This window comes from Antechinus flavipes, chromosome 1 (genome assembly GCF_016432865.1).
Source record: "Antechinus flavipes isolate AdamAnt ecotype Samford, QLD, Australia chromosome 1, AdamAnt_v2, whole genome shotgun sequence".
Lineage (NCBI taxonomy): Eukaryota > Metazoa > Chordata > Mammalia > Dasyuromorphia > Dasyuridae > Antechinus > Antechinus flavipes.
This window is the reverse complement of record NC_067398.1, coordinates 690,196,047-690,209,952: the sequence shown is the minus strand read 5'-3', so window position 1 is coordinate 690,209,952 and position 13,906 is coordinate 690,196,047. Positions and strand designations below refer to the sequence as shown.

At 37.9% G+C, this 13,906-nt stretch overlaps 1 protein-coding gene across 1 annotated transcript in view; it reads left to right on the top strand.

The window, feature by feature from the left end:
* The window catches only part of TMEM132B (transmembrane protein 132B), a 660,968-nt gene that overhangs the window by 418,658 nt on the left and 228,404 nt on the right, over positions 1–13,906 (top strand). Inside the window, exon 4 of the mRNA XM_051972617.1 lies at positions 11,248–11,434. Coding sequence (XP_051828577.1) covers positions 11,248–11,434 — 187 coding nt within the window. The remainder of the gene's footprint in view (positions 1–11,247; positions 11,435–13,906) is intronic.

Below are 13,906 nucleotides of genomic sequence, written 5' to 3'. Positions count from 1 at the left end.
GACATAGAAGGTCCTGGGATGAGAATAAAAGCAAAAGTAGATATTCAGGTCTAGACTGACTGAGTTGGACCTATGGTTTTTTTTAATAACTTTTTATTGACAGAATATATACATGGGTAATTTTTCAACACTGACCCTTGCTAAAACTTCTGTTCCAACTTTTCCCTTCCCTCCTCCCACCCCCTCCCCTAGATGGTAGGCAGTCTTATACATGTTAAATGTTAAAGTATATCTTAAATACAATATATGTATACATATTTGTACAGTTCTCTTGTTGCACAAGAAAAATCTGATTTAGAAAGGTAAAAATAACCTGGGAAGAAAAACAAAAATGCAAGCAGTCCACACTCGTATCCCAATGTTCTTTCGCTGGGTGTAGCTGGTTCTGTTCATCACCGATCAATTGGAACTGATTTGGATCCTCTCATTGTTGAAGAGAGCAGAATTGACCCTTATATAGTATTGTTGTTGAAGTATATAATGATCTCCTGGTTCTGCTCATTTCACTTAGCATCAGTTCAAATAAGTCTCTTCAAGTTTCTCTGTATTCACCCTGCTGGACCTATGATTTTTGAGATCCCTTCAAGTTCTAGGTCAATGACCTTGTGATTCTAGGATCTTGAACTCAGATAGTGAGCTTCTCCAAGCTTAGTAAGGCTTGGCCATGGATTGTGATAGACTCTAAAGTTACAATTCTGGAAGACCTACTAAGCCAATGAATAATTTCCAACTGTGTTTGAGAAGTCAGGACCATCATTAATGGAAATGATTATGAAGACACATCTCTGTGCCTTCAAAAGGATGTTTCTGGAGACATCTTATAGTGTAATAAAAAGAGAGCTAGATCTGGAGTTTAAGGGTCTGAGTTCATATCCTGATTTTACTCTTGTGTGAACTTGGATGGGTCTCTTTGTTTTTGTATGCCTCAGTTTTCTTATTAGTAAAATGAGAAATTTTGACTAGATGGTCTCTGAAATTTCTTCCAGTTCAAAATCTATGAATCTCAGAACTTACAATCCGGTGATAGATGAGAACCATCTTGTTCCTTTGTCAAAAATCTTCTTATATGAGGAGGAGGATATTGCTGTTTTAGCATCACATTCCATTATTAGCTGTGAGACTACAGAAAACAATATAATTTCTGATCCTAGCTGAAGAACCGGACAAAATTTAACATGTTTACTCTCCAACTATTATTTTAAATATCAACTATTAAAACAACTATTATTTTCAGACTAAATGATACATAATTCTCTTAAAAACAATCAAACAAAAACCCAACAATGACAACAACAACAAAAACCAAACTAACAATTTGGTTATCATTATTCAACTCATTATTTAATAATGATTATTATTATCTTATTTTATTTTATTATAATATCTTATTATTTAATAACAATTATTAATCATTATTAAACTCTAACTATATGCCAGGCAATTTATTAGGTATTGAGATCATGAAGATAGAATGAAACTTTAAGTCCTTGCTAAAATCACATCTTCTTCTGGAAGCTTCCTTCATTTGTTCTCTTCCTTGCCTCCTTCCTTTCTTTCCTTCCTTCCTTCCTTCCTTCCTTTCTTCCTTCCTTTCTTCCTTCCTTCCTTCCTTCCTTCCTTCCTTCTTTCCTTCCTTCCTTCCTTCCTTCCTTCTTCCTTCCTTCTTTCCTTCCTTCCTTGTTTTCCTTCCCTCCTCCCTCTATTCCTTTCTTTATTCTTTTGTTCCTTCCTTCCTTCCTTTCCTCCCCCCTTCCTTCCTCTATTCTTTTCTTCCTTCCTTCCTTCTTTCCTTCTTTGCCTTCTTTCCCTCTTCCCTCTATTTCTTTCTTTATTTTTGTTCCTTTTTTCCTTTCCTCCCTCCCCCTCTTCCTTCCTCTATGCTTTTGTTCCTCTTTCCTTTCTTCCTTCCTTCCTTCCTTCCTTCCTTCTTCCTTCCTTCCTTCCTTCCTTCCTTCCTTCCTTCCTTCCTTCCTTCCTTCCTTCCTTCCTTCCTTCCTTCCTTCCTTCCTACCTTTTTCCTTCTTTTTTCTTCCTCCCCTCTTTCTTTCTTTTCTTTTCCTTCCATTTGTTCATTCATCCATTTTTTTTCATTAAGCAGACATTATATATCAGACACTTAGGTGCTGAGAATAAAAAACCAAAATGTGAGATAGTTCCTGTCCATGAAATACAACACATGTGTGTTGATGCACACACACATTAAATGAAATGTATTTTTCTTTTTTTTTTTGAAAGGGAAATTTATAAATAAGTGAATAGATCAGGAAGAGTCAGATATAGGAGAAAGCAACTGAGCTAAACTTTGAAGAAAACTAGGAATTCTAAGAGGCAACGATTAGGAGGCGGTGCCTTCAAATTATGGGAAATGATCTCATGAGTTATCATGGCCAAAGAGGGATCTGAGTATGGTGAAAAATGATGGGACAAGACTCCATGATTCAATGTCCAGTTTTTCTTCTCTTCCTCACAACCTTTTCTTCCTTCCTTTCTATGCTGCTGCTAAGACTAAGTCATGAATGAAGGCAGTGCAAATCCCCCTTTCCCAGCAACCTCCACCCTAATCATGGGCTCCATATAGTCTTGGTGAGAGAGACATGGAATTGATTGACACTGGGGTATCCAGTGAAATAAGCCTTCTCTTTGGACAAAGCTGTGGTAACTCTAGCTTTTAGGACAAATAGAAAGCTGAGCCATTCCCCATTGCTCATCCCCCTACCTCCGGCCCAAAAGAAGTATGTCTAATGAATATCTCATGTCTGAAACATTGGGCTGGATTCATCAAAGGGAGCTGGTAATTACCAAATTGAGAGAATCATGAAGCGCTTTTCTAAATTTGAAAGGCTCATCAAGAATAGATCAGGAACCGGGCAAAATTAATAGTTATGAACTCATTTCCATAGAAATGGACTTATTAGCAAGCATGCCAGCTGCCGAAAATTATAAGATCTCCTTCCTCTGGCTTGTAGGAAATAACCTCATATGTGTGTGTGTGTGTGTGTGTGTGTGTGTGTGTGTGTGTGTGTGTGTTTATAAAAGTAATTCTAGTTTTATTTTTATTGCTTCTCCAACCCTAGGTTTTCATGGAGTTTTAGCCAGCCAATATGACAGGGAGGGAACCCTGGGGAGGAGGTAAAGTGGAACTTCCCAGACAACCTTCTTTCTCTCTGGCCAGGGACCGATTCTTCTCTCCTTGGTACAAGTAACTCTGTTTCTACAAGAAAGATCTCCAGACCTTTGTGAGACTGTAGCGGGGCTTTGGCAAGATTAAGGGACTGCTAACAGAGCGAGGGGCAGCTTTAGTTCTTTCCCAGTTGAATTTTCACTTTTCTGATATTATCTTCACCCTACGCCCACAGAACACCCACGATCCAGAAGGGATTAGAAACAGCTCCCAGCTCTGGTCACAAAGCCTGCAGTCCAGAGAGAAATTAGAGATTCAATTATATAAAATTTATATAAATTATACATAAAATTTATATAATTTATATAAAATCATATAAAAATTAGAGCTTTTGACAGAACAAATTTTCTCTTAAAGGAGTTTTAGCAAATGAATATGTAGAGAATTCCAAACAGGGGAGACTATTTTGGGGGTGGGGTGGAGCGGTGCTGGAGTATTGTGGATGGTATATGGGATTGAATTTCTGTATATTGGTGGTACAAAATCTCCCAGTGAAATTACTGTAAGGAAAGATACTGGGCTTTCTTTCATTTCCATGTGCTCTCTTTCATTAAACCTGTAGCTGTGTAGGAGGTTCCATAGCCATCTCCGGTCCGTCACAAAGGCTGTTGGAAAACCTTAGGCAGATAAAGAGAAATAGCGTATCATGAACACAGCAGAAGGTTTGCTGAGCATCAGGCAGACATTCTATCTAAAACGTAGTTTGGGGGTTTATTTGTACATTTTGTCTTGATGTGACTGATAATTCCCAACATATATCCAGCCAGATCTCCTTTACAAAGGACATCACTCAGGTGGGCAAAACAAAACAGACCACCAATTATTTGTTTATTTAACACGGGAGATATAGTACTATCATTGCCCATTGAAACTGACCAGATCTTTATTGTTTCTCCATGTTGACCTTATTGGGATTGTTAAAATGATTATTTTACGTTAAAAAATCAAAGAATTTGAGAGTTTACAAGGGGAAAGTGCCATTTAGCCTAATCCATCTTTGAAAAGTAAACCCTCATTATGTTCTTGAAAAGTGGTTATCTAGCTTCCTTTTGAAGCCCTCCTGTGAGGGGAAACCCACAGATGCAGTCCATTCCATTTTGGGACACTTCTAAGTATTAAGAGACTAAAATCAGCTCTTTGCAATTTTCACCCACTGTTTATGGTTCTGCCCTCTGGGACAAAGCAAAACAAGACTTCTGTCTCTTCTACGTGACAGCCTTTAAAATTCATGAAGGCAGCTACCATGTCCTGTCCAACCCTTTCTCTTCTCCAGGCTATCAACCAATTCTAATGAGTCATGGACTCAAGGTTGCTCTTCTCCATGAGCTCTTTAGCCCTTCTTAAATCGTGACAGTCAGTGCAGAAGAGCTATAACTTTGAGATGTAGTCCCATTAGTGGATTCTTCAGTTTAAAGACTAGGAACAATTTAGTGCATTTTTCTTGAATATTTTAAGATAGTTTTACAGAATGATTTTTAACCAATTCATGGCTCCATCAGTGGATTAGCATCAATCTTTGGCTTTGAGGCATTTTTGTAGATATACTATGAGCCCTATTCCTTCATCCATTCATTCATGCAATAAACAGAGTGTTTGATTTGGAATGAGGAAGATCTGGGCTTGAATTTCACCTCAAATATTCAACCACGTGTAATCTCAGTTTCCTTATCTTTAATTTGAGCACAAAGTTTGGAGGCCCAAGTGTATCAAGTGTTTTTTCCGGTCTTAAAATGCTATACAAATGTTAAGTATAATTAATTAGCAAATTCACTCATTTAACGACACTTTATAAAGTCTCTGCTATTTACTGGGTGCAGAAGATCTAAGCAGGGCAGGTCCAAAGGCTATAATTACTGACAGGTTTATATTTTATTTTTATTTTTCCCTTCAATCTTTGTCCTGTTCAATAGCAATTCTCATCACTTTGGAATGTCCATCCATCTGGATTAATTTGGTGATATTCCTTTTGTGGATTTCAGAGAACGCATTATAGCCCATATGCCTATTTAATAAAAATGTGTATACCTCTGAATAACAAATGAGATAATGCATATAAGATGATTTGTGTTCCTTAAAACACTATTTAAATATTAATTGATTATTATTACTATGACTTCAGTGTGGCAAGCTCCTTTTTCCAAATGATGATTACAACTTCTGGAGATTATTGTTAAGACTAAAGTGAAGTGAGTTTATTTAATCTAACCTTTTGATTTTATAGTTGAGGAAACTAGATTATAGGGAGGATAAGTGATGTACCAACACCCCTGAGGTAATAAGCACTAAAGATTGAATTTGAATCTAGCTTTTCTTATTCTTGAGTCATGGCTTTTCTATTGTACCATCATTCCCAGGGAGTCATGTCTTAGGAGTGTCTAGCCAAGGGTCACACAGCTGTTGAAACTCTCTGCCTCCAAACCAAGTATTCTTTGTACTATGTATTGTCTTCTATATAGCTATCAAAAATCTCATGTTTCAAACATCTCCATAAAATGGACTGAGATCCCTTCATGCCTGAGGGAATTCTGCTTCATGAGTTGTGGATGGAAAATTGCATTACTTCATCCCAACCTTGCTGATAACTTTGAATTATGAAAATGATAATAATACTAATTGCCAGTACTTTAGTGTTCTAAGGTTAGGGTTAAATGCGCTTCATAAATCGATTCTCAATTAAGCCTTACAGCAATCCGGGGAGCAAGGCATTATTATTATTATCCCAATTTTATAGAAGAGGAAACTGAGACAGGTAGTAGTTAAATGACTTGTTCAGGGTCACATAGCTATTAAGTGTGTGAGTATGGATTTGAACTCAGGTCCTCTTAATTCATGGCGCAGAATTCTATCCTCTGTGTCAGCTAACACTGAGATCCCACTACCATCATTACCACCACCACTATCACCATCACACACTTATATAGAGTTTTTATGTTGACACAAAGTTTTATAAATATCTCATTTGATCCTCACATCAACCTCGGCAGGTGGATGCTATTATGATCCCCATTTTACAGATGAACAAACTGAGGCAAGTGACTTGTTCATGGTCATATAGCCAGCATGTATCAGAAGTAGGATTTGAACTTGGGTCTTCTTGACTCTATAGCTGGCTCTATTGCTCCTCTATAAATTTGTGAACAATTTTTTTTTTCTGAGGCAACTGGGGTTATGTAACTTTCCCAGGATCACACAGCTAGGAAGTGTTAAGTGTCTGAGACCAGATTTGAACTCTGGTCCTCCTGACTTCAGGGCTGGTGCTCTATCCATTGTACCACCTAGCTGCCCCTAAAGTTGTAAATAATTTTAAAGAATTTCTGTAGCTTAAAATGGATTATTACTAACCCATTGATGACTTTTTCTGATTTTGTGCCACCTAATACTTGAGTGAATAAGTCTCTGCCTCTGTTTCTGTCTGTTTCTGTCTCTCTGTCCTCCCCTTTGCTGTCTATACCCTGCAATCTGAACAAGGGTAATAGAAATCTGCACTATGCTCAATATATCATTTAAACCTATTAGGAAGAATGAACAAGACCAAATTGCATTGACCTACTCAAAACAAGATTCTACCCAAAAGTCTCCCTTCTTCCCCCCTTCTTCTGTCCCCCTCTCACTACCCCCTCAATTTTCTCCTCTCTCTCCTCTTCCCCTCCCTCTTTTCTCTCTCTTCTACTTCTCTTCCTTCTCTCTCCCCCATACACATACACAGATGCAAATGTACATGAGTGCATATCTTTATGCATTATAAATCAGAGGGAAAGAAACATGAATTTTCATTTGGAATATCTACAGAGACCTTCACGTAACCTGTTGAGATAATTGGAGACAAACTGGTATTCAAGAACTGAGCCGGGGGGTGTCGGAGACATGACTTGGCATTATTTCTCAAGTTTCCCTTTACTTTTTTGACTGAGGAAGAAGTCTGTATGCTGATGGAAGCCAATTTGTGGATTTCTGATTTTTTTGGGGGGGTGGGTAAAGGAGAGAAAGGAGCTTCAGAGGCAAAAGCTGCATGCTGGGTGAAGATGTTTAAAATGAAGTCTAATTAGGAAACAGTCAGTCTGACACGTAAGGGGAGCCCCTTTAGCAGTCTGAAACACCCCAAGTGCCTGATTGTGAAAGGATGACAGCTTACACCAGGCACTTAAATTGCTTACCGAGTGTTTAAATGACTTCAGAGACAAGTTAGGGCGTGTTTTGTGGTCTGTAGAGTAGGATGCTGTCTTGCCTCAGATTCTAGATGTTGTGGCAGGACCATTTCTCTAGTTCTTTGCAGCACTGACCCTGGACTTATCCCAGCATCCACCTCTCTCTGTAAGTGATACAAAACCTCGAGGAAGGTTGGCTGGCAGAACAAACTTCGTCTTTATCAAACCTTCTTCCAGATCCTTGTAGGATTGAGATTTCTGCTATATTATTAGATAATTTCATTGTTCACTTTTTTTTTCTAGCCTGCCCTTTCTTTAATGAGGATTCTTCTCATATTTCCTTGTTGCTTTTCCAGATGAATTTAATTAATACTGTTGCTTCTGGAAATGATATGTTTACTGATATCAACTCATCATTCCTGTGACTTCCCAGACCAAAACTCCCTTCTCTGGCCACCACTAACCTGTAGAGTATCTGTGGTGTTTTCCTATTAGAATGTAAACTCCATGAAGGCAAGAACTGTCTCTCTTTTTGTATTTGTGTTTGCATAGTACCTAGTGCAAAAAAGCTTAATAAATATTTTTTCATTTATCCCTCTCTTAAAGGAGGGATTCTTAACCTGGAGCCAATGAACTTGTTTTATAAATATTTTGGTGGCTTTATTTAAATCTAGTTGTTTCCTTTCACAAACATATGCATTTTATTTAATGCACTTAAAAATTCAGAGAAGAAATTCATATGTGTTTCATCAGACTCTCAGAAGACTCTCTAACATAAAAAATTAAGACCTCTTATGACTCTGTAATAAGTTGCTCTATCATTAGCAATTATTAACAATAACATTGATCTGCAAAAGCCAAGAAGAATGTTTTAGATAGCTGATATTCTGAATGTTTATAATCACAAAGCTGTGTGGAATAAAATATTTCAAAATGGAGAGACCTAGCTGAAAAATAGGAACAAAATGAAGTGTGTACCATCCCCATCAGCCTGTCCGCTACAGAAAAACATTAAAAAAATGCTTACTGGGGGCAGCTAGGTGGTGCAGTGGATAGAGCACTAGTCCTGAAGTCAGAAGGATCTGAGTTCAAAATCTGGTCTCAGACACTTAACACTTCCTAACTGTGTGACCCTGGACAAATCATTTAACCCCAATTGCCTCAGCAAAAAGAAAAAAAAGAGAAAAAATGCTTACTAAAGATGATCTTATATCCTACTGCTTTCATTTAACTATAAAATAAGGAGTTATTTTATCCCTCTTTGCAGCAGTCCAAACAATAATATATATATATATATTATATATTATATTATATATTATTATATTATATTATATATGTATATAATATATATATATTGCTACTAAATGCCACCTTTGGCATCTACATGACCTAATTTCACTTTGGGCAGGAATATGGACATCTTGTGGGTACATCCTCCCTTGACCCCTTTCCATTGCTAGTTCACATTCCTAATAGTTTTAATGGAAAGCAAGGATTCTGGGTAATGTCTTTACAAAAATGAAACTAATTTACTTTTTTCTTTTCTCAGAGTTTTTATCTTTTACAAGGTTGTCATTAGCCAGTGAATGGAATAGTCACTACACAATCTGTAGGTTATATCAGCGACAAAAGGGATCTTCTCCATAATAAAAATATTGAAATCCTAATAGTACCATTAAAGGCATTGTCTTTTTCAGAAGATCATCCCCCTCCTTTTCTTCTATCATCTTTGTGATAAGGGCAATGGAAGGGCTTCGATTCAGCAGACATTCCTGTGTATCAAGTGTTTTCTATTTGTACTGAAGGTTTGTTATTTGAAAATCATAGTGCCAGGGGGTAGAGGAGGAATGAAGATGAAAAAGGCAGAGTCCCTATATCTGTGAGCTCATGATCACCTTGATGCTAATATTATTCTTCAAGAGGAAAAGTGTGAAATTATAATTCAACTTAATTTAGTTTGATTCAACATAAATTTATTAAACAAAGGGGAAACCAAGAGAGAGCAGGTCTAAGGTCTATATCTCCCTTCTCCTGGCATGAGTTGCTCCACCATTGAACTAGGTTCCATTGCAGATTAAAATGAACAGTCATAGCTACTCCTTTTTCTGGTCCTCCCCCTTCCCAGATCCCTACTTTTCTAGACATAGAACAAAACAAAATTGCCTTGCCCTTCTCTGCTGAGACCATTGACAAACTGATACATCTCTGCCCCACTTCCAAGGTCAACTCTCCACTTGAACTTGATTGCCCTGTGTATGTGTACACGTACATATACACATGTATGTATATATATGTATATGTATGGATTTGTGCCTTTGAATATATATATATATATGTATGTATGTAGAAAATTGTATGCAGAACTCTGTTGATAGGGAATCAACTGATCTCTTCCCTTCATGGCTTCTAATAGCAATAAGACTTGCCAATCTATTTGGTGTGTGTGCATGTGTACACACAAACACATCCTCGTATGGATATATATGTACATATGCACGAGCCTATATCTGTAAAAACTTATGTGCAAAATATTATATACAGAGGTCTCTTTTCCAGTGATGATAAAGCTCTCAATCAGTTCTGTACGCCACGTTTTTGAACTGTGGCCTTCTTATTTTATAGTGCTTACTATGTGACAGAAATTCTTTGGCATCCTAGGTACAGGAAAAAAAAAAATTATTCCCTGCTTTCAAGGAGCCTCAGTTTCCCTAACTCTCTACTGTATTCGGGAAAACAATGTGTGCACAAGCAATATAAGCTATATATATGTAAAGCACATATATGCTTTACATATATATAAAGAAATAAAAATATGTATAATATGTATATATATATATATACATATATATGTACACACATACACACACATATATATATATTAAAGAGTGTTGATGACTTGGGGATTGAGCAACATCATGAAGAAGCAGGTACGTAAAGTATCCTTGGAAGGAAACTAAAATTCTCATGAGGCAGAGATGATGAGACGGTACATTCTAAAGAGGGGACTAGTTATGCTGAGATACAGTGACTGGAGAGAGCATCTTGGATATGGTGGCCAACTCTCAAGGTAGTTTGACTGGATCTCTGATCTACAAGGATGGAGCTGCTATCAGAGAAGAAATGATTAGAACCTTGGGAAGTTCTGTTACTGACATTTCAGTTTTTAAGGTTCTTTCCAATCATCACTCGCTTATATATATTATCTCCCACATAAACTTTTTAAGCATTGTGTTTCATATTTGTATCCCTAGCAAAGTGTCTGGCATATAGAATGCACTTAGTAAATACTTAATCGTTCATTTGTTAATGAATTGTTGAAGACATGACTTAAGAATAATGTTAACAATGGATCCAGTGATTGACAGAATAGCAGAGGCAGGAAAGCTTGGAACGCGCATCTATGCAATGAAAGGTGGTCTAGTTTGGCAGGAGCACAAGGCATATGAAGGGGGAGTTATATGAGGTCGGCCTGGAAGGATAAGGTCATACCTCCCATTACAAACACATAGTTTGGCCTAAGTCAGGGAATTGAAAGGATGAAACATGCCCCCAAATTCAGATGAGGGCAATTATATAATTTTGCAACATCTGTGGTTTTGTATGGCTCCCAGGGCTGGCTGACATGGGGAGATTTAAACACCCTGAGATAATATGTCATCTGAATGCCCCATTTAATCGGCAATGGATCTCCTATTCACGAAGTTCTAAAATCAGGCTGTTAGTTTCCCTCTGAGCCCAGGCCATCAGAGGAAATCCTGTGATTTAGTTTTTTATCAATCTGCTTAGTCTCCTTGTTGAATTTGATGGTAATTCTTTGCCTCGCGAAGGAAAAATGTGGCCGTTTATTACATTCTTGATGCTTTGCTGATCTGCTTGGTTTTAAATTGTGCTTTAACATATATTTTTTTTTTCCCTTCCCAGAGTAAACACATCCTTCTACGAGATCTTGCAGATGGACTTTGAAATTGACAACAGCAGCGGATTGGCAGGGGCTCAGCAAGTTACCTGGCAGATCGAGTACCCCGAGGAAGACTCGGCAGGTGAGCTGGTAGTCTCAGAGATCTTCGTCAGCCAGACAACATTTACCGGCATCGTTCCTCTGGCAACGGTAAGAAATAGCTTCTCGTAACAAAAACGTTTTCTTTGCCTCCTCTTAGTATTCAAACGCACATGAAACATTCGATAATTCGCCACTTCCCATGCACCTGCTGCAAGTTGTTTAAACAGGAAAAATACATTTCAATAACATTTTATTTACCCAATATACCATAACAGCTCCTTGGAAACCATTAGAGTCTATTGTGTGAATCCTTTTTCGTTTGTGGATTATTGGCCTGATATGCTGAAATGGTTCCTCTGGAGCACTTGTTTTCTATTGCGACCATCTGATTGCCATGCGTGTTCACTAGGGCTAAGTGTTACAATTAGTTAAAGTATTTTTATTGAAATATGCTAGCGTTGGGAATCTTGGGATAAAATCATCCGGGGAGAAGCAAGGTCAAGGGTGACCCAGAGGTCAGTGGAGAGATCCTGGTTGGATGCATGGAGGCTTAACTACATTTCATATGATAACCACATCACTGCCCCTATTCAATAAACTTCAGTGGCTCCCTATCACCTCCAGGATCAAATATCAGATCCTTTGTTGGGATTTTAAAGCTCTTCAAACTCAGAACTTTTCTAACCTTCAAATTTTATTGTAAGTATATTTTCTTGGCAAAATACTGGGTTAATTTGTCATTTCCTTCTCCAGCTCATTTCATGTTTGAGGAAATTGAGGCACACAGGGCTGTGACTTATTCAGGGACTGAGGGGGACTCACAGCTAGTAATTGTCTGATGTCAAACTTAAACTTCCTGTTACCAAGCCCAGTGCTATTTCCACTTAGCTGCCCTTATACTTTATTTCCCATCTGAATACTCTCCTGGACTTCCTATCCCCACATACAACACTTGTGTATCAGCCCATCATCCCATGCTGAAAATGCTCTCTCTAACCACCTTTTCCTCCTTCTGACTTCTCTGGTTTCTACTCAGTTATTTCAAATGTACAATTGGCATATTACATGCCTTTGCAGTGTATGAAAGAGGGGCAGGAGGGAGGGACAAAATTTGGAACTCAAAAAAAAAGAACATTAAAAATAAATAAATAATATGTTGAAAAAAACCAAAACTCTGCTCGTATCTCATTTTTTATAGGAAACTTTTCTCAGGCCTTTCTATCTCCTTTCCCCACTGCTAGACTCCTACCTCTGAGACTGCTTCCTAGTTACATTTATATATGTGTTGTATAAAAATATATTCATATAATTCTTTACTATTTGCAAAGTGTTTTGCAAATATTATCTCATTTGATTCTTACAACAACTATGTACAAGTAGATGCCATTTCACAGTTGAGGAAACTGAGGCAGACAGAAGTAAAGTTGCTCACACAACTAGAGAATGTCTAGTATTTTTTAAGTTTAGAGTTCCAAATTCTATCTAAATTTGGTGCACTGTGTTTTCAGGTGAAGTAACAGTGACTAATGAACTAAGATGGGATTCCTTTTTTTTTAAAATAACTTTTTATTGACAGAACCCATGCCAGGGTAATTTTTTACAGCATTATCCCTTGTACTCACTTCTGTTCCGATTTTTCCCCTCCCTCCCTCCACCCCCTCTCCCAGATGGCAAGCAGTCCTTTACATGTTGAATAGGTTACAGTATATCCTAGATACAATATATGTGTGCAAAACCAAACAGTTCTCTTGTTGCACAGGGAGAATTGGATTCAGAAGGTATAAGTAACCCGGAAGGAAAAACAAAAATGCAAGCAGTTTATATTCATTTCCCAGTGTTCTTTCTTTGGGTGTAGCTGCTTCTGTCCATCCTTGATCAATTGAAACTAAATTAGCTCTCTTTATTGAAGAGATCCACTTCCATAAGAATATATCCTCAAACAGTATAAGATGGGATTCCATCTCATCTCTATTCATTATGCTAAGCTACCTTATGTATAAATAATTGTATATTGTCCTCATTTGAGTGTAAGCTCTTTGAAGGCAAGAACTCTGTTTTTTTCTTTCCTTGCATCTCTAGTCTGTACTAAGTTCCTGGCACGTCATATGTGCTTAATAAATGCTTCTTGAACAGTGACTGACTTGGCTGTTCTCAGCAAAACAATGATCCAAGACAATCCCAAAAGACTCATGTTGAAAAATGCTGTCTCCAGAGAAAGAGTTGATATTGTCTGAATATAGAACAAAGCATACTATTCTATTTTTCTTCCTTTTCTCCCTCCCTCTCTTCTTCCTTTCTCCCTTCCTTCTTCTATCCTTCCCTCCCACCTTCCCTCCCTCCCTCCCTTTCTTCCTCTGTCCCTCTCTCTCTTCTCTCCCTCCCTCTCTTCCTCCTTCTCTTCTTTCTCTCTCTCTCTCACTCCCTCTCTCCTTCCTTCCCTCCCTTCCTCCCTCTCTCCCCCTTCCTCCCTCCCTTCCTCCCTTCCTTCCTTCCTTCCTTCCTTCCTTCCTTCCTTCCTTCCTTCCTTCCTTCCTTCCTTCCTTCCTTCCTTCCTTCCTTCCTTCCTTCCTTCGTTCCTTC